This window comes from Numida meleagris, chromosome 4, assembly GCF_002078875.1.
Source record: "Numida meleagris isolate 19003 breed g44 Domestic line chromosome 4, NumMel1.0, whole genome shotgun sequence".
In the NCBI taxonomy this organism is placed as follows: Eukaryota; Metazoa; Chordata; class Aves; order Galliformes; family Numididae; genus Numida; species Numida meleagris.
In genome coordinates, this window is record NC_034412.1 from 20,275,753 (window position 1) to 20,300,976 (window position 25,224).

The 25,224-nt window shown below is 55.4% G+C and overlaps 2 protein-coding genes across 7 annotated transcripts in view; one reads left to right on the forward strand and one right to left on the reverse strand.

Annotated features, from left to right (window-relative positions):
* SENP2 (SUMO1/sentrin/SMT3 specific peptidase 2) overlaps positions 1 to 850 on the reverse strand; it is a 15,854-nt gene extending 15,004 nt beyond the window's left edge. Inside the window, exon 1 of the mRNA XM_021393885.1 lies at positions 636 to 850. Within this exon, the coding sequence (XP_021249560.1) occupies positions 636 to 835 (200 nt within the window). The 5' untranslated portion in view covers positions 836 to 850. The remainder of the gene's footprint in view (positions 1 to 635) is intronic.
* Positions 821 to 19,286, forward strand: AMOTL2 (angiomotin like 2). Of its 6 annotated transcripts, none has more exons than XM_021393872.1 (11): positions 821 to 953; positions 2,052 to 2,127; positions 12,530 to 13,259; positions 14,467 to 14,698; positions 15,567 to 15,711; positions 15,953 to 16,045; positions 16,755 to 17,050; positions 17,148 to 17,440; positions 17,599 to 17,771; positions 17,928 to 18,080; positions 18,260 to 19,286. In XM_021393872.1, exons 3-11 carry the CDS (start codon positions 12,586 to 12,588, stop codon positions 18,316 to 18,318), a joined length of 2,118 nt encoding a protein of 705 aa, XP_021249547.1. In that variant the 5' UTR covers positions 821 to 953; positions 2,052 to 2,127; positions 12,530 to 12,585; the 3' UTR covers positions 18,319 to 19,286. The 6 variants fall into 6 exon arrangements, with proteins under 6 accessions (XP_021249547.1, XP_021249546.1, XP_021249550.1 ...); XM_021393871.1 differs by having other exon boundaries at positions 867 to 1,002; XM_021393875.1 differs by lacking the exon at positions 821 to 953 and adding an exon at positions 1,079 to 1,439.

Genomic DNA, 25,224 nt, shown 5'->3' on the forward strand with positions numbered 1-25,224 from the left:
TGAGGAGGAATAACTGCACGTATCAGTGCAGATGTGCTGGAAGACGCACTCTTTGGAGAAGGACCTGAATGTACTGGTGGCCAGCAGTGTGCCCCTGTGGCCAAGAAGGCCTACGGGACCCCGGGGTGCATTACACAGAGCGTGCCCAGTGGGCTGAGGGAGGTTCTCCCCCATTGCTCTGCCGTGCTGAGTGCCCAGTTCTGGGCTCCCCAGCTCCAGACCGATAGGGAAGCGCTGGGGAGAGCCCAGCGGAGGGCTACAGAGATGTTCCGGGCCCGGAGCATCACCCTTATGAGGAAAGGTCGAGAGCCTTGGGGCCGTTCAGCCCAGAGGAGACTGCGAGGCAATCTGATCCATGCTTCTAGAGACGTGGCCGGGCTCCTTTCAGCGGCACGCTCCCCAGGCCATTCCCTCCGCGCCGCGCACCGCACAGGGACGCGCACCACAAGCCAGCACCGGGTTCCCTGCTCCCCGCCCCTCAGCGCAGCGGGAACGGCAGCCCGGGGCCGGCCTTTAAGCCCCGCACCGGGGCCGAGGAGCGGAATCCTCGGGCAGACCGGCACCCTCTCACGCCGGAGGGCCCCGCAAGCCCCGGGCCGAACGCAGAGCGGAGGGACGCGCGGCGGGGCGCTGACCTGCGGAGGGGCCGCTTGCGTGGGGCCGGGGGTGGCGCGGGGCAGTGCGCGGCGGCGAGAAGGCTGCGGATGGCCGCCAGCAGCCATTGGTACATAGGCCCCGGCCGCCGCCGGCGGAAGTACGTGCATCTCGCGCGACTACCGCGACAGAGGGGCGCCGGCGCGCAGGCGCAGACACGCGGAAGGAGGTACGCCAGCATTTGCCACGCCCCCAGTGATTGCTGCGCGCACGGAGGCTACGTGCGCGCTCCCGGGTGGGAGAAACGGTGCGCATGCGCAGGGTGGAGAAGCCGCGATTAGGAGTGTGCGTGCGCACTGGTGCGTTTGGGCGTCGTGAGGGAGGAAGCGGTGTGGCGTGTTGCTTCGTGTATGGCTCAGTGCTTTTCTTTCTTATCGTGTGTTTCCCGCCCGGTTAGCGCCTCTCTGCCCAGCTCAGAGCTGCTCTTCTTTTCGTGGGGTTGTCCGGACGGGGCGTCGCCCCGCGGGATTACCTCATCTTGGGCGGGAGGTGCGGCCCCCGGAGCGCCTCGCAGCGCCGTGGGCGGAAAGCAGCGGTTTGGGCAAAGCGAGCCCTCGGCTTCCCTGCTGAAGCACTCGGGCTTGGTGCTGCTCCCTGTGGGCACGTTGGAGGGTGCTCGGCCGCACTGCAGGCTGAGGGCTGCGTGCAGGCGGCCTTTCTCAGCTGGCACGTGGAGCTGTCCTGTTGGGTTATCTGTGTGTATCAGGAAACCCGCCTCACATTGGTGCTTCGTGGCTAGTTCTGTGCAGCTGGCCAACGAGCTCCTGCCATCAGTTTTATGCCGGGTAGGTGCGGCTGTCAGAGCAAACCTGTGTCCCGCGCTGTGGTGGATGTTATAGGCGTGGAGGCAATGGCTGTTCTGGGGCCTGTTCCTTGTGTGAAGAGGGCCCACTCAGCCTTTGGTGGGAGTGGGGCAGGGCTTCTGTTTGTTGGAACGTCACTCAGCACCTTGGAGCAACCTAGTTTCAGGTTAATGCAAGTCTTACCTAATACTCAGCCTACTCATGGGGCTGTTGGGTTTGTTTCTAGCTCTGTGCCAGATGGTATGTGCAGAAACAGCTCTCTTGCCCCTCCAGATGAGGAAGGCTGTGCATAGTCTTTGCAGACACCAGCTAGTTACAGAGTTCCACCCTAAGGACCGGTGCACTGCTGCCTGTTTATAATAAAACATCTTTTCCCAAAACACCCAGTGGTTGTTCAGGGGTCAGTATTGCTGTAAGGCAAGTGAGGAAGCTGCGGAGCAAACTGGTTCAGTTCAAGTGCCCAGAGCAGAGCTGATGCTGTCAGGTGATGCGTTTGTCACAGAACGTCCCGCTGGCTTTCTGTGCTTGCAGGGTGTCGTATTTTAATTAAACGACCTTCCTCATATCTTAATTGCTGCTCCTCTTCTGTTTCAGAGCTTTGGCCAGCGGAGGTGGCAGGGACCTTGGACCAAGCTGGGATGTGGCAGCCAAGCTGTGAGGACGCAGGCAGGTGTGCGAGCAGGGTGGTGAGGGCAGTGTGCAGGCAGGTATGGAAAGGGTGGTCTGATAGGCAGCCTGGCCCGGCAGAGGGCATGGCAGCACTGCGCAGAACCTGCAGCTGGGAAATGCTGCTTTGGTTGCTTTCCCTTCCTCCCAGTACTCATGATTTAGCCAAATTCTGCAGCAGAGAGCTGGAGGGGGCGCAGGGAGTTTGCTTGCATTCCTGCGTCAGAAAAACGCAGTTTTCCTCAGTTTAGTCTTGCAGAGCCAAGACTCATATTTAATACTCCTGCTGCTTTTGCATTCTGTCAAATTTGCAGGTAGAAGGCGAGGGCACTGAGGCCATGAGGCAATGTACTGTGAACTAGGAATCGTGGGAAGGAGGAAGGAGTGGGCCCTTCCCTCCCCCCAGCAGACATAAGGCTCACACGGCTGTCCTGCACCCCTTGCAGGTGCTGGGCTAGGAGCAAGGATGACACTAAGGTTTCTCTCCTGCTCTGGGACCCCACCATGCTGGTGTGAGGTCTTGTCACAGGGGAACATCAGCAGGGAGCTGGGCCCAGCCTTAGGGCACAGTTATCCCCGCTGCAATTTCCTCCTCCCATTGCAGAAAAACATGGGCAATCTTCTCAGGAATTCTGATTGCTATTTTAAGCAAGGTTCTCTGTCCCTCCTGATATCACCACTTCCTTATCCTCACCAGAATAGTACAAGGACAGTAATTTTAATCCTTCACAAAACGCTGGTATTAAAGGTCTTGAGCTGCTGGAAAAGTGTCTGTCAGTAACAATGGGTTAGTGCGAGTGTGGGACTCATCCAGCCTCCAAATAAACCTGCACAGATTTGTGCCACCTGCAGCTGAGACTGTCCTGAGCCATAGAGTGCAGCCCCCGCCCTCACTAGGACTTGGCAGACTGTTACTGTGTGTGTTTGACAGAAGCAGGTGCCCTCTTGTGAAGTTTAATACAAGGAAAATATAATAACAGTCATACCTGCAGGAGGTTATATATTGTAACACATCCAGTGTCTTTACAGGTCAGTTTTACAACAATTGCGTTTCTCAATCCCTGTAATTTAATCTGATGGTTAACTTCGTGACTTAGTTCTTTACTATGCCTTTGAGCTTCTTCCTCAGTATGCTGATGTGTAGTGACTCAAAATTATGGCATTTGGTGCATGTACATCCAGAATCCTGTTACTGGCCATTTAAATAACATGGGAGTTACTTGTGTCTCATCTCTGATCCCTGTAGTGAATGCATGTGATTCCAGAATTTGGGCTTGCTGATAGTGTGTTACCCAAAGTACTTGCCTTTAGAGCAGTGTCAGTGTGGGAACAATATAATTCATGGATCTGGATGCTAAATGTTTCAAACTAATACGGTAACAAAGTAATTCCACTGAATAGTTAATTTGGGGGTATAGAAGGATGATGAGTAATTTTAGGTATATAAAGAATAATACATGAAATCTATCATTAAAATCTCTTTATTTCACATGTGTTCAGGATGTCCAGGTGGCATAGCCACTGTACAAAAAAGCTTTTTGCCAAAAAGATGCTTCTTCATACCCCCATTCCACACGTCTGGTCTAAAGCCAGCAGGACTCCACTAAGCTCAACAGCCACAATCTACGTTGTCTCTGTCATTTGGCTCCACACCTTGTGCCCTACAAAAACAACCCCGATAAAACCCCAGCACACAGTCTATCTGGCTGTCAGTGCCCGTGCTTTCACTTAACTTTGTGCAAATATTGGTTCCAAATCGCAAAGAGCAGGGGCTTGGCACGTGGGTTTGCAGCGAAGTGCTCCCAAACCAGCAGTACGAGTCTCAGCAACATGAGCTTGGCAATGCTTTCACATTGCTCAGTTGCTAATCTTCCGAATTCTTTGCCTTGGTTATAATCCCGCAAAATATGATTCAATTTGTCAACATAGCTACCTTATGACTAGTGTGTGTTTAGCTGGTCAGCCCATTTCATACATTCACTATCAAGTGGAATAGTGTGGGACAGCAGAAGTGGTTGGAAAAATATTTTTCACCCCAGATAGCTCAGAGGCTGAAACTTACTTGCTGTTTTCCACTGCCCCAGCTTGCAAGATTGCACTGTACAATACAATGCTTGTAGTTAAGGTGCATTTATAATACTGTTTCGCATTGACTGCATTTTTCATTCCCTATAATTTACATAGCTGAAGGTTAACTTCACAGCTTAATTCTGTGTTATCCCTTCTAGTTTCCTGCTTGGGACGGGAATAAATCTAAGCACATTTCTGTTTAGCAGTATGTGTTTATTGTTCATCGTAGCAAGCAGGGCACATTTCAAGTGTCCACATCTCCAGTATGTGTGTCTGGGTAATCAGTCTCATGTGTGCACAGACATCATGTGTGGTAGCATGTTGCTTGGGCAGAGATGACCTTCCTTTGAGGACCTCATAGTTTGCTCCTGTGTCCCCCCCCCGTAAAAGAGTCTATCTGGCAGGCAGGAACAGTCTTGTACCCAAGCGTCAATCTGGGCAGAGTACAAAGAAGCCATTCTTGAATAACGTATGTTTCTAAAGCACCAATTTCTGTTTCTCAGGATATAAAACTGTGGGATGTTGACTCCTAGCTCAGCTAAGAAGGGCAAGTCTGAAGTCCCCCCTGTCTTTCTGGCTGCCCACTGACACCTCCCAGGCATTCCTCCTTCCCTGTGGGCTCTGTGTCCTATTATCTCAGCTCAGAAGGGACAACATTGTCCCTACAGCCTTGTGGACTGAGAAGGACTCTGGGCACAAGGGCTTGCATGGAGGTGGTATGTTATCTTGCCAGACCCCAGCTGTGTGCCAGTAAGGTGTCTGTTCCAAATCCAATCTTGGCAAAGCAGCTTCTGTGAAGGGCAAGGCTCATGCTGCAAAGTGCCATGCTCCTGGCCAAGGCCAGAGAACCAGAGGCCAGACCCCAGCCGGCAGACCCTGGGAAGAGGAAGAGGAGATCGATGTGCCATCCTCTGTGCCTGCTCTGAATGCAGGCGGTGATGGGGTGGCTTTAGGGCCCTCTCTGCCCACCCATCCCAATTTGCCTTCGGGGAAAGTTGCCTAAGGGTACGCCAAGGCAAAAAGTGCCCAGAGCATCCCAGTCAGCTCTCCCTTTGGGAAATTCATCATCCTTAATATTCCCCCACCACCACCTTCACTCCCTATGTCCCCAGCAAGGATGCAGGCCTGTGGGAGCAGCAACACCAAGATGGCCAGACAGCACAGTGATCCCGAGGAAGGGGCTCTGCAGGGCTCCTGTCGTCCCAACACCATCTCCTGAGCAGTGTGAATCGTGGCTGTTGGGCTGCAAGGTGTGATTTTGTTTAATAATAAGCTGGTGGGCCAGGTCTTGTTATCATGGGGTGAGCTGTATGTGTCATATTTTTACAGTCAGGGGCAAACCAAAATACTGCGGCGCGGATCTTGCACTGAGAATATATGTGAAAACAATGCTAGTGATGATGACTCACGTCTCTGCAATGCCATGTTAAATTTGCTAAACGCAGCTGGCTCATGGTGTAGCACGGGAAAGGCTCCGCCCCAGCCATGCTGTGGCAGCCTGGCCTCAGCTGGGAGCAAGAATTTACAGAATGAAAAATCACAACTGATCTCAGTAAAAGCTGCAGGGGTGATCAAGTCTACACCAGGAGCCATTTCTGGAAAGTGCAGATTTTATGGTAATTTTTCATGCCTGTAGCCACAGAACTCACCTCTGCACAGCACAGAGCCTGCAGTGAATTGAAGCATGTGCTGCACTGTGTGGATGCGAATTACCGAGCATACACTTGCTGTTAGGAGGACTCTGCTGGGAAAACCATCAAGAAGCATGGTTAAAACTACAAGCAAGGAAAGGGGCACAGATGTGGATGCACAATGGCAGAAGAAATGCAGAGCCACACATTAAAGCCAATCCCAGTTACTGGGACAAAGCCTATTTCATAAGGATGGCTTCGTATCCAAACAGTGCATCAGCACCAAAAGGTCACCTGGACTCCTTGGCTGGTGATGAACGGAGGCAGGAAAGACAGGAGACAAAGGATATAAGAGTTCAGACAATACGCTGAGATGTAAGCTCTTGATAATTCACCAAAATCTTGCAGAGCATCCTTGCTGTGGCTTCAGGAAGGGAACTGTTGGGCGAGCTGTTGGGCCTGGTGGCCCTTCTTGTGCCTATGGATGGGTTGCAATTTGGGATAAACACACAGGGCAATTCATATCTGCTTTGCGCATAGAGGGTGACTTGTTCACTGGGCAAACGAGCGCTTTATTCTAGGATGTTCTTAAGCACATGCTTTTCTGTAATGCTCCCTTTCAGCAGATGACTTAATTCCTTATCAGCCCCCTCCACAGCTCTTCCAGCAGCTTCCAGGATATTTCCAGCCCACCAAGATTTATGACCCTTTTCACTTTACTGCTCTTCAGTGCTTCTTCCTCTTCTTCACCCAGAGAGATGCAAAGCCTGTCAGGAAGTCCAGATTATTGCCCAACATGTCATCAGGACTAAGGGCATCATTGTGAATATGTTGCACGGATCCTTTGACAGGGAAGCACAAAAGAGAAAGGGGAAGCACATGATTCAGGCTGATTCTTTCTGTAAGCAAACCAAGCAACTTCAAGTGCTGTTTACCTTCTGCTTTTCTTATGTGTCTTTGCAGACCCAAACCCACGCATGAAAAAATATTGCTGTTGTTCACCTCATCAGGTGGCGGCACTTGGGAACCACTTGGTGGTGAGGCTGGGCAAGCAGCCCAGGTGTCCTGTGGAAGCCACCGGTGAGACCAGATTCTGCTGTCATCCAACCCAGACAGTGTTCAGCTTCGAGCAGTGTGTCGTTATGCTGAGATCACCTCCCCAGGACTTTGGAGGAGGTAATGTGTGTTGACCTGGAGCAACGACCACTGCTTTCCAGCATCTCTGTTCCACTGGGCTGGGATCAGGTGTTGCACTGGTTCAGAAACCCTTGCCTGGATTGTGAAGGAGAAGAGCTGAAAGTTTCCAAAGGCAAATTTGTGTAAACTTCTGCTGCAGCACTCTGGTGTCCACATGGAGCTGGGCAAGGGGTGGGGGCCAGCCCTGACCTTAATTGTAGCAAGGGCATCACCGCTGCCCCCCTCCCTGCCCCTCCATAGGGGCTTCTGCCATGCAATTCAGGTTGTTCCACACACAGCTTAGGGGCTGCCTGCTAAATCACACAATTAAATCCTTGAGTCCGGGTTTTAGTGTTTTCATGTGCCGAGAGTGTCTTAATCTGGGCTGCTTGGGGAATTTTTATCCCGCGGCTCCTTCGGTATGCCTGGAATGTTTGCTTTTCCTACTGCGTGCGTGTGTTTGAGGCACTCCTGTAAAAATAAGAACTTCCTGCCCGCCTTGTAAATCTTCCCTTGACCAGCAGAGTCGCCTTGGGTGATTAATAAATGGGCGAGTCGAACCTAGCACCCGTGGGGAGCGCGACAAAGGGACCTCGAGGCTGGCCTCCCTCCAGAGCCCGCCCAAGGGACGCGCATGGTGACACCATTTTTCGGTAAGAGCCTGGGAGAGGAAGAACAAAACGGAAATTCCAGTGAGCTAAGGAAATGCACCAGTGGGCCAGGGCTTTGGAGTCATTTTCTATTGTATCATCCAGCAGCTAAAACACGCAGCTCTGCTGGAAGGTCACTGTGACAGCATTGGAACTTGGTGTCAGCGCTGCTCTTGCCTGGAGCTGGCTATAGGACACCTGCATCAGCGCTGCACTGTGCTGAAACTCAAGGTGCTGAGTTTCTTCTGGGGCCTGCTCTGCTTGAGGTCCACTGTAGTTGAGTTCAGTCTTGCTCTCACTATTTTCCTTCTTATTTCCCCACTTCTCCTCTTGGATCCTCTTCTACCTACACTTCTCCCAGTGGCCGGTCACAGGGCTTCTGTTTCAGTGCCACTATGGAATGTATGGAAAGAAAAAGCATTTTTGGAGCCTACCTCCAGCAGCTACTCATGTCCCAGTGACACTTGAGTCCAGAGGCAGTGCACCATGTGTTTCTTCTGTGGGTTTCTCGCTGTTGCGTCTCTACCTGTCAGTTCTGGGCTTGTAGTAGCTTCTGCTCCACTCCCCACCCTGCTTTGCCTTGGGTGTTGCCTCCAGACATTTGCTGGACCAGAGGGAACTGTATGGAGACAGATGCACTTCCCCTTCCCCTCACCACATCTGCCCAGGTGTTGTTCTTACAACCATCAGCACACACCACAGGAAATCAAAAATTTGTGATGAGGGCATTAAGGGACATTTCACACTCTTTATGCCCAAGCAGGGTTTGCCTGGAACTGTATCTCAGTAATGAGCCTGCTGGCAATCCACTGCATTTGAGCAGTGGCACTCTGGTGTCACCCTCCCTGTTATCATGTCAGTGGCAAGTCTGCCCCCTTCTTTCCTGTAGCACCCCTTCAGATACTGAATGGGGTAAAAAGGATGATCCATCCATCCATCCATATCATTCCCACTCTATACTCCACATTCTGCTCCAGGTTGGTTTTTACAGTCACTCAGGCTCTGATGTCTGCAGGCAAGAAGGTGACGAGTTCCTGCTGTGTTTGGGATCCTGCGGTGAAGAACAACCCCTACTCAATGCTCTCCTCTGCATTTCTTATTTCACCAAGCCAGTGCACGTGTTGGAGATGGCTGCTGGAGTCTGCTTCAAGTGTTGCCATTAGGCACAAGAGTCAGCATCCCTTTTCTTTACCTGCTAACTGCCCCTTGGCCAGGCCTGATCTTCCAGATTGATTAGTTCTCACTTCTTAAACATCTGGGAGCACAACACCAAGACGATTTTGTCATGGCAGGTTATCCCCCTGGCAGGGAAGATGCAGAGCCTCCTTAGCAGTCTGAATGTGCGCAGTGATTTTCGTCACAGAAGAGCAATAAGGAGCAGGGTGGCCAGCATCCTGCTGCTCCTCCCCATGCAACCCCTACTTCTTTTGCAGGTGATGGCTGCAGATTAGGGTTCTTGCACAGAATCGCCTGTGATGAGGTGTTCTCCTGCCCCGTGACCACCCTGTCATTGAGGGGTGATGGAGGGACCACACCATCCCAGGGATGCTCTGGTACTGGAAGTGGCTTTTTGTTAGGAGTTGTGTTGGCTTCTCACAATTTTCTCCTAGGCAAAAGGAACATTTTCAGCTTTCAGAGAACCATACCCAAAGAACATTTGGAGTTTTCTAGTTCCCCAGAAAAAAACAATTCCCCCCCACACCTTGAAAAGTCTTCTCCCACCTCCAGCCCCCCACAAAAAGGCTGTGAAACCAAACCTTTCCACGGGAGGTGTCCCATCACCCAGAGGGCTGCAGAAGTGACGAGTTGCTCGTGTCACCCCACAGCCCTTCTGTGTCCTGGAACCCCCTCCCTGTGGGCCCTCCTGTGGGCAGGAAATCACACCCAGAGATCTGCATTTCTCAGGAAAGAGCGAAAATGCCACAAAGGTGAGAATGTGGCCAAATTATTGCTGGCTGGAGCAGAAAAGGACAAGTTAACATCCAGGAGTGGAAATTACTCATTTCAAGAACAGGGTGGGGGGGTTTAAAATGTGGAGAAGAGAAGGACACCAGCGCATTTCTGATGACTGTATAACGTAGTCAAATATCTGCACTTCACATTTCATCTTTGATGTCGGGACAGAAGATGCCTGTGTGTGCTTGAGTGTGGTAGGAGCTGTGTCATGAGGGATGGCTGCCCATGGGGATGACCCCAGCAGCCCATTGACACCATCACCAGCCCTGGTCCTGCATCGCTGCAGTTAAGCCCCCACCGAGATGCGGAGGTGGAAGGATTTGGGGGTGAAATGTGGGAAGATGATGGCTGAGAAGGAAGAATGGATAATGGGGCAGCAGTGATGGGTGTCACAGCCAAGGCTGCAGCACCCATCTTGCACCCCAGCAGGACATGGCATCACCCTGAGTGTCCCAGGACACAGGGTGCCAGCTAAGGTGACATTGGCTGGAGATGTCCCCAGGGAAATCCTTGAGGTCTCACTGGTGAGCAGTTCAGAGCTGTGGGGCTGACAGCCCCAGTGCTTTGAGTCCACATGGATCTTGGTACAAGTAAACAGTGCGGGAATGGGGAACAGGTGCTTGTGTGGCTCCTTGAGCCCTGTTTTTAATTCTCACTTTGAAGCAGGGACTTATGAGAGGGGCAGGAGGGAGCTTTTGGCATCCCAGGGCTTGGTGGACATGGCACCAGGCTGCCCATGTGCTGTAACCATCCCTCCACAGCCAGCTTGCTGGCCACAAACCTCTCCATCACATGTATCCTCCCCAGCTTCAGGGCTCAGGAGTGGCATTTGGGAGCCGCGAAGAAAGCCAAGGTGATCTCACCCCGCGAGTATTTTCTTGGCTCATTCAGCTCGCTCCAACGCCTTGCCGATAAGGCTGGACGATGAGGTCAGCAGCAGGGTTTGGCATCACCAAGCCGTGTGTCACCGAGGACCCCGGGGCTCCAGCACCTGCACTCACCTCCCTGCTGCTGCTGTTCCCCCTGCGTGTTAGGGTTGGGGATGCAGGGAGCTGCTTCTCCCCAAGGTGAAACCAATTCCACGTCTTCTGGTCCATAAGCCTGTTTGTGCATCCTTCCACTAAAAATACCACCGGTTTGGCTGGTCCACCTGCTTTTCCTGAAGTTGGAGATACCAACACGTCAGGTATGTAATCTCACAGCTAAGAGGGTCTGAAGCTCCACAATGGCAATCAGCAATCATGAGCATCCCGAGCATCCTGCCTCTGACCAAGGACATGGCACACCACTGCGCATCCCCATCTCCAATATCAGCCCCGTGTCCCTTCCCTGCAAAACTCTCAAGTCTGGGCTTTGGAGGCTGCTTTGACCTATCTATGTGCTTCATCCTCCAACGAGGGGCAGAGAGTCTGCGTGGAGAGCTCCGTGCATCTGTGGATGGGGAAGGTCTGCGTGAAGTAGCCAGCGCCTGGCTAGGCTCCTCCAGGGGAACGTGGAAAGGTGGAAGCTTCCCATATCTGCCGTGTTAGGAAGAAAAAGAGGAGCAGAGGGCTTTTCCTCTTCAGATCACTTTCCAAAGCGGTGTTATCAGCCCAGGAGGGGTTTCCTGCTGCCAAAAATAGGGCGGTGTTGAGATAGGAAGGGAAGCGGGATGACGCAGGAATAGATAAGGCTGCTGGATGAGCTGGGGGGAGCAGCTGGTACCTCTGGCATGCTGGGTGCCCCCATCCTGCTGGGAGACACCCAGTGGCGTTTGGGATCTCACCCACACCTGCACTGTGTCCAGGGCTCTCGTTTCTCAGCCCCGTTACCAGTCAGTGAGCGGCTGGGTGCCAAATGTAAGCCCAGTGCCTCCATCAGTGGGGGCTGGCAGGGGAAGCTGGCTGGTTTTCAGGTTCTGCAGCATGCATCTGCACTTCTCTGAAGGACGCTGCAGGCCCGCAGCAGACTTTGGCCAAGCAGAGCGTTCCCTGCAGCCTGTACCCCTCCTTCCCCCAGACAAAGCCCCCAAGGATGGCAAAGGGAAGAGCCCGACGGCCAGCTCCGGGCTTTGTTCGGCCTTTGGAAGGTGCCAAATTCCCTCTCTCAAGAATGAGAGCTTAATGTCCCGTATCTAATTAGCAATTTTCCCTGCACCTGCCCCTCCGCCGCCCCTCGGGCCATCTGCCGTCTCGGGGCCCCGCGGGCGGACGTGACTGGGGCGCGGCGCTGGGGATCCCGCGGGTCCTCCGCAGCGACTGCACGGGGGGAAGCGGCTGTGCTCCCCAGGCACCCCATGGCTCCGTCTTGCGGGGCCCGGCCTGCTGGCACCCTCGCGTGCAGCCGCGTGCAGCCTGCGGACTTCCCCGTGCCGGGGCGGGCGGGGGGGGGGGTGTGTACTGGGGAAGGGGAGCAGCGCTGGCAGAGGGCAGAGCAGATGGGGCCGAGGCTTTTTGTGGGGCCGGGAGACAATGGCGCGTCTCTCGGGGCCGGGATCAGGCACAAAGATTTATGCAGGCGGGCAGCTGGCGGGCAGAGCCTCGCGGCCCCCCCGGCGGCAGCTGCGAGGCCTAGACCCTCCCGCTGCCTCCGACCCATCGAGCCCGAAATGGCGGCGGGGCGGGCGCTGCTCCCCCTGCCGGCGGAGCGAGGACGGGGAGGAGGTGGCGGCGGGGCGGGGCGGGGCGGGTCCGGCCCCGCATTCCGAGCATAGCAGCGCCCGGGCCGGCCCCCGCTACCGGCGGGGCCCGCAGTCGGTAGCGGCCTCGTTCCCCGGGCGGTAGCACGGCCGCGCCGCTCCGCCATGCCTCGGTAAGTGCCGCCTCCCTCCCCCTCCACGGCCCGGTCCCGCCAGAGCCGCACAGCCGCGGGGAGAGCCGCGCTCCGCCAGCCCCGCTCCCACCGGGCTCTCGTACCCCGCTGACGTCCCCGTGTCCCCTCGCAGGTGCCCGCCTCGCTCGTAGAGCCCCCGGACGGACGGACGGACGGAACGCGGCGGAGATGAGGACGGCGGAGGACTCGAGCGGGACGGTCCTGCACCGCCTGATCCAGGAGCAGCTACGCTACGGGAACCTGACGGAGAACCGCACGCTGCTGGCCATCCAGCAGCAGGCCCTCCGCGGCGGCACGGCCGGCAGCCCCCGCTCGTCGCTGGAGAGCCTGACCCAGGAGGAGAGCCAGATGGTGCCGCAGTCCGCGCGGCAGGAGCCGCAGGGCCAGGAGCACCACGCCGACCACCTGTACTCCGAGCACGGCGGCTACCGCCCGGCCCAGCCCCAGCACAAGGGCGAGGAGCTGCCCAGTTACGAGGAGGCCAAGGCGCACTCGCAGTACTACGCGGGGCAGCGGGGCGGGCAGCAGCACGGCGGCACCCGGCGCCCCGACGACGCCCTCAAGGACCTGAAGCACGGCCACGTGCGGTCGCTGAGCGAGCGGCTGATGCAGATGTCGCTGGAAAGGAACGGGGCCAAAGCGCACGGCCCCATCAGTTCGTCCCACAGCTACCCGCAGCTCTCCCGGCACTACACCCTGCGAGGGCAGCGCCCCGAGGCGACAGAGCCGCGCGGGCCTCCCCCGGAGTACCCCTACATCCTCCCCAGCCAGGAGGCGGCCGTCGCCTACCTGTCTCGGCCCTGCTCCCGGGACGGGGCCGGCTTCCAGCACCCTGAAGTCAGGTAACCCTCAGCCCTCGCCACTACTTGGGTGCGGGTTGGTCCCAGTTTGAACCAGCTGGTTCGGTATTTCCAACCGGCAGTGAGAACTTCTCTGCTCTGGGAGGGATTCGGGATTAATTCAGGAGCTGGAAGCAGGTCAGGAAATGGCTAAATTCGGAACAGGCATGGGCCAGCATGGAAGGAAAATGTGCTGCTCGGAGTGGAAAAAGCTGCCTGGCGGTCCCTGGCTGAGGATGCCCCCGGCCTCATGCCTTCCAGCAGTGTGGATGGGGAGCGCTGGGCACTGCTCCTTCCTTCCAGCCAGTTGACACCTCCAGCAAAGCCTGGCTCTGCTATGAGATCTGTGGGTGTGGGAGGTTTGGGCATCTCCTGGTGCTGAGGGAAGGCTGGAAGCATGGTGTTCTGGCGTGCAATCGCTATAGGCAGGAGCTCCGAGTTGAGTTACGAGGGCAGGGAGTGATAGCATCTCTGGCAGGAAACGCTCTCCTTCCAGGGAACAAAGAGGGGAAGGGGAGCTGCAAGGAAGATGCATTTGTTCTTCCTCGCTCCTGGATCACCCCGCAGGAATGCAGGCTCCAGCGGGGTGGCTCCAGCAGGGCGGCTGCACGGCTTGGGATGGCCGAGGCGGCTGTGGGATATCGAGGAACTCTGAGCGATAGAATGAGGATGTATTAGCAGTGTGGTGGCAAGGCTTTGAGCCAGGAGCTCTCGCTTTGCCCAGAAAATAAAGGAGAAGCAGTAGCGCTGCAGGTTTCCAGGGCGCATCTTTTGCTGAGGTTTTTCCTGACCGCATCACCCAGCAGCAGGGTGGGACTGAGCCCATCTGACCTAGTAGTCAAGTCCCAGTGTTCTCCAGCACTTAAATCCCAGGTGTGGAGGTGCTCAAGCTGCAGGCAGCACTGTGAGATGGGGTTTCCTTTTTATTTTGTGCGCTCATGGGTGAGTGCCCAAAGCCAACACTTCCCGGCTGTGCAGGACAGGTTGGGTGCTCACAGAGCCTCCCTTATCCTTTTGAGGATGACCCGGGGACACTCAGCACCACTTTTGTACAGAGAGCACCCCTGGGTGCTGCAGAAGCTTTGCGTATCCACATGGGTCAGTTGGAGGAGCAGAATGTGAGGGCTGCAAGAAACGCACAGGGTGCTGGAGGTGGTCAGTGTGTTCATCCATGTGAAGCTGCTGAGCATCCCTCTCTTTCCCCCCCCAGCAGGCTGATGCCAGCACCTGTCCCCGCAGCGTTCCTGCCCCCACCGAGCGCGCTGGGCTCGCTCGGCCCCACCGGCATGGAGGCTCTGGTGAGTGCACAGGCTGCCTCGGCTGGCAGCCGGTTGGCCCAGGTGGACGCGGTGCTGCGGGAGAACGAGAGGCTGCTGCTGGACAACGAGAGGCTGCGACGGGAGCTGGAGAGCTGCACTGAGAAAGCCAGCCGGATCCAGAAGGTGAGCTGGCCTCTGCTCCCTGTTGGCGTGCTGGAGCAGGATGCAGGACCCCAGCCCCACCGTTCATTTGGGATGTGGGCAATTAGCAAAGGCGCTTGGCTCGCCTCTGCTCCCACACAGAGCCTTACCCACCAGCATCCATCCCTTGGGGAGGAGGGGCAGCTCAGCGATCTCCTGCGCCACATGGGCAGCAGGTTTGGACTGCGAGTGGTCTCATCTGCACAGTGTGGCATTGTCCCTTGTTTTTGGGAGAGCTTGTGCATTTGCTTCCTTGCTGCCTGAGGCAGGATCAAGCAGCTGCTGTGAAAATTCACCCCCTTTAGTGGTTTAATCTCTGCCCCCTCCCTCCGGTGGCTGCCCCCCACAGCAAGCAGCTGCACTTCAGTGGTAGTGCAGCTCCTTGGCCAAGTGTGGAAGAGAGGGGAAAAAGAGCCCATTCTGAGCCTCCAGTAGCACTCAGGCTGTCTCCACCCGCCCCAGGAGCGTGCCCGGCCACCACAGAAAGCCCTTTGTGCTGCTTTGCACAAGAGCAGGGCTGTTTCCCGCTGGACAGACGGACACTGGGAGGCATGGGGAGAAGCTGGGCCGGCCCTGGGGGGACCGTACTCAGCCAAATCTGTGCCAAGGCAAGAAAACTCCCCCTGCACCCACAAGGCTGAAAGCAAAAGAAAAAGGAGTTTTGCCCCAAAACACGTGTTGTAGCTGGGGTTTCTTACTGCGCAGCTCCTGCCTGTCTTCTGTGGATTTGCTGAGCCCTGTTGGCAGCGCGGGATAGGTCCTGAGCCTGGGCAGTATTTCGACAGCATCTGCCTTTCTTTTCCTCATTCCACAAATATCTCACCCCCACCCATCACTTCCTCCTCCCCAGCTGGAAACTGAGATCCAGCGCATCTCGGAGGATTATGAAAACCTCATGAAGGCGTCCTCCAAGCGGGAAGCGCTGGAGAAAGCCATGAGGACCAAGAGAGACGGGGAGATGCGGCGGCTGCAGGACTTCAACCGAGACCTGAAAGGTGAGAGTGGCTGCGGTCTGTGGGACCGTTGGGTTGGCCCAATGGCTCCAGTTCCCAGTTCCAGACCCCTCCTTGCCCCTATTCCTGCAAGCACTCTCTGTCCATCAGCCTTTCCCCAGTATGCTTCTTTTTAGCAGTTTGAGTGTTTTCACAGGTGGGAGGAGGTAGGCGAGTGTGTTCCTGGTTTTTCTGTCCTAAACAGTCTTTTCAATCTTAATTTTTATTTGTGTTTTTGCACCAGAACGCTTGGAATCGGCCAACAAACAGCTGGCCAGCAAGACCCAGGAGAACCAGGAGAGCAACCAGGGCACAGTGGCAAAGCTCCTGGCACAGAGTAAGTTGCTGGGGGCTCAGCTTTGCCTGGCTTGCTACAGCAGGGACTCAGTGCAGAAACCTTTATGCAGGAGGAAGAGGTGGTGGGGGCCGGGTGGGAGCTTTTTGCCCTTCCCCAGGAAGGGCTGCACTGCTCCGGGTGCTGGATGCAAGCCATTAATCCTGGCCAGCCGGCGGGGTGACCTGCATTCTCCACATTCCTGCCGCCATGCGCTGGCTCTTCCAGCACAAAGTCCGCACTCCCTCCCTGCGCTTGCCCAGCCCTTCCCATGCTTCTCTCCTGTGCAAGCTGGAATTTCTTTTCTGGGGGAAGAAATGCAGCGAAATCCATCTCTCTATTTCTCCTGAACATTATTTCATTGGAGAGCTGATGTTGGTGTTGTGTGGGAGGAATCGTGTCACCTTCCTTGCAACAACTAGGTGTAACCTAGGACAGCTTTTCTCATCACAGGCTGAATTTTTGGCTGGAATTTGCCAAGACGCAGCTTTCTGATGTGGCAAGTGTCTGCTGGTGTCTCAGTCCATCAGGACATGTCTGTGCTGCTGGGTTGCTACCTGGCCCCAACACACCTTGTGTGCTGGGCGAGGGCTACTGACACCGTGCAGCCGAGTGGAGAACCGTGGGCACAGCCTCTTTTTTGGGAGCCTCTGTGGGCTTTTTCATCCTTCGGCACTGTGTCTCCAAGTCTTAGCCAGATACTTTTTTGCAGGCTATGAGCACCAGCAGGAGAAGGAGAAGCTGGAGCGGGAAGCCTCCCTGCTGCGCAGTGCCAATGAGGACCAGCGCCGGCGGGCAGAGCTGCTGGAACAGGCGCTGGGCAGTGCGCAGGCACGGGCGGCCAAGGCGGAGGCCGAGCTGCGGAAGAAGCGGGCGTACGTTGAGAAGGTGGAGCGGCTGCAGGCAGCCCTGGGCCAGCTCCAGGCCGCCTGTGAGAAGCGGGAGCAACTTGAGCTGCGCCTGCGCACCCGCCTGGAGCAGGAGCTGAAGATGCTGCGGGCTCAGCAGGTAACGACATCTCGGGGACTGTGTAGTGGGGAGTGCCAGCAATATGCATCCCAGCATCTCCTCACCTTCTCTGTGGGCCTTTTTTTGGCTGCTGCAGAGGCAGGTGGGAACCGTAGGTGGAGGGATGCCTGAGCTGAGTGCCCACAGGCTGTCCGAGCAGCTGAGGGAGAAGGAGGAGAAGATCTTGGCCCTGGAGGCTGACATGACCAAGTGGGAGCAGAAGTACCTGGAGGAGTGCACCATGCGGCAGTTCGCCATGGATGCTGCCGCCACTGCCGCCGCCCAGAGGGACACCACCCTCATCAGCCACTCGCCACGGCACTCACCCAATAGCAGCTTCAATGAGGACCTCCTACTGGCCAACCACAAGCACCAGGAGATGGAGAACAGGTAGCCCCACCTTCCCAACAAGCTGCTTGTTGGGTGTTGTGAGCTGCGAGCATCCCTCGTGGGCTGGGTGACCCCAGTGAGGTTTTTTTTATCCCAGGCTTTGGCTCCATCGCAAGGTCCTCCTTCCCATCTCAACTTCTCTCTCTTCATCTCTCCAGGTTAAAAGCCCTTCATGCCCAAATCCTGGAGAAAGATGCTGTCATCAAAGTCCTGCAGCAGCGCTCACGGAGGGACCCCAGCAAAGCCCTGCAAGGCTCCCTGCGGCCAGCCAAGTCTGTACCATCTGTCTTTGCTGCCTCTGCTGCAGAGGGCACGTCCCGCAGCAGCACAGGTAAATGGGGAGCCCAGCCTTCTTTGCCTCCAGCAAGGAGCAGCCTAAAATTTCCCCTTGCAACTTTGGAGGTGTCTCTCAGTAACTGAGAGATTTGGGAGTGTTTTGGGTGGGATTTCTCCCATGCTGACAAATTCCTAAGGCTGTCTCCTCCAGTAGGCAAAACTGCTGCAGATGAGGCAGCATCGGTGCCCACCGCTGTGCCCCTGCCTTCCCATGCCAAGCACGGCAGCAAAGACGGCAGCACACAGACAGATGGGATGGCACAGAGCCGGGCTGAGGGTGCGGAGTGCCCAGCCAGCTCACCAGGTGAGTCCTGTGGTCCCCAGGGATGCTCCAAGGGTTGCAGGGAGCACAGGGAGCAGGGCTGGGCTTTGCTGTCAGCTGTGAGCTGCAGCTGTAAATTCGGGCACTGAAGCAGTCCAGCTCCAGGAGGACAATTGTACTCCCTTTGCCAGATCTCACATTCTCACTTCATTTCTCTACAGAGAGCTCAACCATCCCCAGAGCCCCAGACCTGTCTGACATGGTGGAGATCTTGATTTAAAAGTCTTCTGGCCTCCCGGCTTCAACTTTCCAGCTATGGCCAGAGAGAGCCACCATCATGACAATGGAACCGGCCAAAGAGGAGCGGTGACAGCATGATCCTCCACATCCCATCTCTGCCACCGTCCCCACCGTGTGCCCTACACGTGTCCCCAGGGACACTGCAGCGCCTGGCCCCTGGCAGCCCAGAAGATGCGACTCCCTGTAAATACACAACTGTTTTGTAGGACAGGAGCAAATGTATTTATCATTTCAACCTCCTTCCCCTCCTCTCTTGGGCTTTCTTCCCATCCCTCCCTCATCAGCTCCTTTCCGTCTCCATCCCCATCTCAGGAGCTGTTGGGAGAGCCCTGGGTGCATCCCATTTTTCTTCGCAAAGGGAGGGAATGGGACATGGTGAAACAAAAAAGGAAAAATGAATAATAGAAAGGAAGTTGGAGGAGAAGCCTGCTGGAGGTGAAATGCTCAGAGGGGAGCAAGTGTGTCCCATGGCCGGGTGGAATGTGCCGCCCCGTGCCCCCCTCCTCTACTGGCAGCTGGCTTCTGCCCGTAGCCAACACTGACTTCTCGGTCCTCGGAACTCTGACACTTTCCAGCCTTGCCCTTCATCCATCTGTATATTTTTTTTTCTTTCTTCTTCAAACGTGTGCATTTGCTGGACAACTGCATTTTTTATTTTCTCTCTCCGACACGTAAAAAATGCGTTCTGTTCTCATGCATTGTTTACAACGTAGAAAACAAAAAAAAAAAGGAAAAAAACCCACAAGCTAATATATTTTATATTAATATTGATATTTCTTTTTAAGTATTTTTTTTGTGCTGTGAACTTTTTTTTTCCTGCCAAAGACAATGAGTTCTTGTTTGTGCGTTTTAAGTTATCTGAAGTATTTAAACATAAACCTGGCTGTTTCGTTATGCCGCCCTATACCGAGATTGCTGTAGCATTCCACTTGGTATAACAATATTTTAATAAAAAAATCAATAAAAAAAACCCACGTTGCTGCTCTTTTTGCACGCAGCGCACGAGGCTGAGCATTTGGGGGTTCCCAGGGCTGTGGGACAGGTCTCCATCCCCATAGGGGTGGCTTGGAGCCCCCCAGAGCAATGGGAAGCCCTGTGCTGCGATCCCGCTTTGCTCGTGGGCCAGTACTCCGCGCTGCAGCCTTCCACTGGGGCTCCTGCATCCTCCCAGGGCCGTACCTGCGCTGCCTCCCTGCTCCTGCTCTCCACAGCCGCGGTGGCTGCCTGGGAAGGGCTGCAGCATTCCTGGCATTCCGCAGCGCTCACGCCCGCTGCTTTATTTACCCAAATCCGGATGCAGGTCGGGCTCGCAGCAGGTCTGGCTGCTAGCAGGCAGCTTTTCAAGAGCTGCAAGAAAAAAACCCAAAGAAAAACGAAAGAGGAAAAGGAAGAAAAGTCCTGAAGCCCACCTGTAAATGGGGCAGGAGGCCCTGGCTTCTCCTCCTGAGGATGCACCAGCATGGATGAGCTTGTTTGTTTCACAGATTGCTTTCGAGGTCAAGGAGCAGCCCGATGCAGCTCAGCGTGTGTGCCCAGGAAGGCAGGACAGCAGAGACCCACCAAAATCCTGCCCAGGTGCCCATGCTGCTGCAGCAGCATTCTCCAGTGAGAAATGCTTCCCAAATCCAGAAGAGACAGGGGGAGGCGGCGTGCAGACAGGCTCCAAAAACTGCTGTTTCTGTCCTCATGGTACGGTCTCCACCCCTGCCATCTCCTCAGGTTGTGCCATCAACAGCATCACTTGCACCTGCTGTCCTTCATCCCACGCTGGGTCCTGCTCAGGCAAGGGCACGTCTCTGCCTCTGTCCCAAGGTCACCAGGGATCCATTTGCTGTTTCAGCCAAAATGCTGAGAGGGAGCCAGAGCTCCCGCTCCCATCTTTGTGTTCCTGATTCTCGTTTCCCTGCATCCCTGTGTCTTTGTAACCCTGAGTTCCCATGTCTGCAGTCTTTCATCCCTGCATTCCTGTGGCCTTGATCCCTGTGTCCCTGCATCCCTGTATCCTTGTATCCATCATCACTGCATCCCAACTGAGGATGGAGCTTGGTCCTCAGAGCATCCCTGGGGCTGGGCCTCCTCATCCTCCTGCCTCTGTTCTCCTCTCCATTTCCACAGCCATGTGCTACAGCTGGAAGGGGAAAGAGGAGCCCATCGCAACCTCCTTGAAATGGAAAACACCACTTTAAAAAGCCCCCAAATCCCCACCTTCCATCAGGATTAGGCAGAGGGGAATTTCCCCCAGTCTCCAGCAGAGCCCCGTCTGATGGAGGAGGACCCATGCAGGGGCGAGCTGTGGGGCGCAGCAAACCAGTTGGGCAGAGCGTGCAGCCTCCTGCCCGAGCTTGCTCCTGGTGCAGGAATGAGGCTCTGCCCGCTGTGCCGGCTCTCCCCGCTGCGGGGCTTCTCCTTCCTCAGCCTCAGCTCTTCTCCTCCTCCTCCTCCTCCTCGGCTGGAGCACGCCGGGCGAATTCCTCATTCCTCTTCCCCGCGCCGTGCTGCCTGCCTGCCATCTTTGCATGCAAACAGTAAACAGGCTGTTATTATCCGGGATGCTTTGAATAACTGTGGCTATTTTTTCTCTTCCCAGTATTCTAAAAAGGCAAAAAATTCCCTGTGGTTTCTGAGTCAAGGGTTGTTTTTTTTTTCTTCTCCTTCCCTCTTTCTCCCTTCCCTTTCCTTCCCACCACCTCCATGACCCTGACAAACCCACGACGAGATCCCTGCCCTGCTCCAGGGCTCTGTGCATGGCCAAGGGCACTCTGCTCCGTTCCAACCATCCCATAACTTGTGCACCGATCTGAAGGCAGATGTTGGGATGGAGTCATCGGGATGGGGTGGCCTCAGGGCACCTCTCCCACCTGCAGGGCTCACTCTCAGCACGAAGCGATGGGGAGAGTTGTGAGAAAGGTTATGAGGTCAATGGATGTTGTAGGTGAATATTGGATTGCAGAGGTCGGGTTGCTTTTTGAAGCTTTCCATTTTCCAACGTGCTTTTGGAAATACTCATGTGGAAATTGAAAGGCAGAGGACTGTCACAGCCCACTGCAAGGCTTTATGCTTGCTCATGGGTTTGCTGCAGCAGGAGAGGCTGAGAGCTTTGGGGAGCTCAGCAGGCCCACGTGCCCCATCCGGAAACTTTGGGAGAAACTGGGGAGGAAATGGGGAAATTCCTATTTTTCTGCCTGGTTGCATCTTCCAGGCTAGAAAACAACCCAAAGCAACACTAAGCTAGATGTATGATGCCATGGATAACTCTGCTCCATCTTTCATGTACTGCAGAGCTCAAGCTGGGAGTCAGTGGGGCCCTTCTGCCCCTTAGTGGGGCTGGGCTTCCTACGGGCTTTGCTTTGGGGAGTGCTTTGTCCCTCTGCAGTGTTGCTTTGCCGCCATACAATGTCACTTTCCTTTCCACTTCAGAGCTGAAACTCTTCAAAACCACAAAACTGTAAGAATTTGTGTTTGCTAATCCAAGAGAAAGTATGTATTTTTCACTGCTCTCATGCTTCAGGAATTTACAGAGATTTTTTCATCAAATTTAGGGAAAATAACTGGCTTCAGGCAGAATGAAGGGATGGGAAGTTTCAGCTACTGATGCCTGAAATGGCACAGCCATGAGTGCATGAAGTCTCCTTGAAACTTTTCCTGGTGGGGGGGATCACCAGGAAATTTTCCAGTTCTTTGACATTTCCTGGCAAGCTGGCACTGGAGCCCCACGTCACCTCCAGCACCCCCAGCTGTGCAGCGGGGGCTCCCAGCTCCCTGTCCCCACCCCCATCCCACCCAAAACCCAGCTGGATTTTGGCACGCTCATGTTACCAAGCAAAGAGCTGGGTCAGCTGAGCCCATAGGCGTGCACCGGCTGGAATTACAGAGTGATAGAATGGTTTGGGTTGGAAGGAACTGTAAAGACCACCTGGCTGCAGCCAGGTGTCCGTGGGGTACCTCCCCCAAATTAGGCTGCTCAGAGCCCCATCCAACATGGCCTCGAGCACCTCCAGGATGGGGCACCCACAGCCTCATGGCAAAGAACTTGGGGGTGCAGGACCCTCTCTCCTCACCCTTCTGGGACACACCAAAGGATGGCAACAGAAAACAGGGCTGTGGCTGTGGGGTTTTTATGCACAAGCATGCTGGGTTTCCCCAGCTTGGAGGAGCTCTGTTGGCTCTCCATGGACCTTACACAGAAATGGGTAGGCAGGGAGCAGAGCCTGCCCTCGGAGCAGGGCCATGGCTGCAGGGCAGCAAAAGGGAGGGATGCAACATAACGGAGCTGAGGCACTGTGATGAGAAAGCAGCTTTCAGGCACAAAAACACCAAGAGCGAACGGCAGAACACAGTGTTTGGCCTTGACGGAAAATGACGCGCACTGGAAAACATTCCCACCCACATTTTGACACCTTGAAAGCGCGATGAGTTTTGTTTGTTTGTTTGTTTGTTTGTTTGTTTTTGCATAGGATCCAGTGTGAGGCAATGGGGCACTGCCCTGGGGATCCCATGGCATGTGCGAGCAGGGCCGTGGGGCGCAGGCAGTGGGGAGCCCTGCTCAGAGCGCGGCAGCTCCTGGCACATCCCAACGCCACCAGAAGTTTTGGAGCACGTTGCCATGGTGACCCAGATGTTGTTTTTTCCAGCTGTCCAAAAAAAAAAAAAAAAAAAAAAAGTGGAATAGAGATAATCATAATAATAAAAACGGAACTGATGGAGGAAATTCTAAGAAAATGAAATAATCTGGAAAGCTGGCCCAGCTCCCTCCTCCGGGACGGTTTCTCCCCAGCACACACAGCTCAGAGCAGGGCAGGAGCCTGCAGCCGTTCCCCAGCCACGCTGGGCAGCCGCGCCGTCTCCAAATAGAGCGGCACCGAGCTGCTGTCCCGGCGCTATTTCAGGTGCCGGCCCCATGGCTGAGACACCCGTCTGCGTTGTTAGGGTAGGACCAGAGCGCGGGCTGCAGCCACTTTTACACCCCCAGGCATCCTCATTCAGGGTGACCTTTCCCTGAAATGTGCTCCGTTCCTTCATTAGCAGGAGGGTCGGGCCACTCTCCGGGCTCCTCTTTTCCTTGCAGGTGTGGTTTTGGGACAGCGGTAATTCGGGGTTCTCGGGGATCCCCAGGGACACAGCCATCTCCTTGCATGCTCTGGGCAGGCTCTGGTGCCCGAAGGACTGCTGTGTGCATGGAGCGCTCCATACTCGCTGCACTCTCCTTTCAGGGAGCTGCAGGGAGCGATGATGTCTTCCAATGTCTTGAGCCTGGGTAATGCTGCGCTGTAAGAGTGTGACTAGAAAGTGCTGGCTCACTGCAACGTGTCAAGGCAAGTGGCCTGGCTGCTTGCTCCAGGCCCTGCACAGCTGCCCATTCCTTGCGCAACACCCAGAGGTTCGCCAGGAGCCGGGCTGGGCTGAGGAGCGACACAGAGGGACAGTGTCACCACCTCCTTGGGCACCTTTCCCAGGGGTTGGGAGAGACCCTCCTGTATCCTTGAAATATTATTTAAAGAAGGGAAGTTTATCAAACAGCAGCTCAAGACATTGAAAGACATTGATGCTCTGGAGTGTGTCCAGAGGGCAGCGGAGCTGTGAGGGGTCTGGGGCACAAGTGTGATGGGGAGCGGCTGAGGGAACTGGGGTGGGTCAGTCTGGAGAAGAGGAGGCTCAGGGGAGATCTCATCACTCTGCAACTCCCTGAGAGGAGGCTGTGTGAGGTGGGGTCAGCCTCTGCTCCCAGGTAACAGCAATAGGATGAGAGGTGATGGTCTTAAGTTGCAGCAGGGCAGTCACCATCCCTGGAGGTGTTCCAGAGCCGTGGAGATGTGGCACTGAGGGACACGGTCAGTGGGCATGGTGGGGTGGGCTGCGGTTGGACTTGGGGACGTGAGAGGTCTTTCAAAACATAATGATTTTGTGATTCTATGATTCAAATGGAGAATTCTGCCCATCCTTTCGAAACTCCCCAGCTTTCCTTGCAACCTCAGGGCTCCAGCAGCCTTTCCGAGAGGTGGGATGAGCAGCATTTCCCCGACGTCGTAGCACTGATGTAATGAGGTGGTGAATCAGTGGGGATCTTTCTGCCTTACCCATGTCATATCACCGCTGTTGATGAAGTTCTGCTATTTTAAGTGGCGGAGCCCTGTGCAACCCGGTCTTAGTAAATGGCGAGTAACTCTGCCATGTCTGATTTCAGCCCCACAAACCGGGGAGAACTGCGGGAATGCAAAACTATTCTGGTTGGTGAGACCCTGCCCCAAGCAAACGGGATGCCAGGCGGTGATCCCAGCGGTGCGTGACCTTATAAAGCATATAAATAGCACCTGCAGTCCTTCACTAGGTGTGCTGGGGGGGCAGGGAGGGATCGCAGCGCCCGCATTGGCCACAGTGGGAAGGGAGCTCCCGGCCACCGAGGTCCTGGCGTTCCCCTCACGTGGGTGAATGAACTCCAGGGCCAGAGCTTGGAGCGAACACCGTGTCCACATTCTTCAGCCCGAGCCGGGAATGTCAGCTCCTGTCCCGACGCCAAGGGCCGCATTCCACCCCGATGCTGCTCCCAAAAATGCCAGCCCTGAATGGTGCTGTTTGCCCCCGGGGGGAGGCTCAGGGGGTGCCCGCTGGGTCCATTCGGGTGTTTGTGGGTGCACAGCAGGGCCAGGCAGGGGTCAGCCCACATGTGCCTGCTCTGGGGGGATCGGCAGGAATTCGGACCCCAGGGACGGGAGGGAGGACGGGGGGAATTCGCTCCTGCGGCCGGTTGCCATGGCTGCATATTTCGGAGAAGCAAGCAAAGGGAAAAAAAAAAAACAAAAAACAAAACCCAAAACATTTTATTGGGAGGGAAGAAAAATAGCGGGGTGAAAAAATGCAGAAGAGTAATGAGAAGACCTAGCGAGGCCAA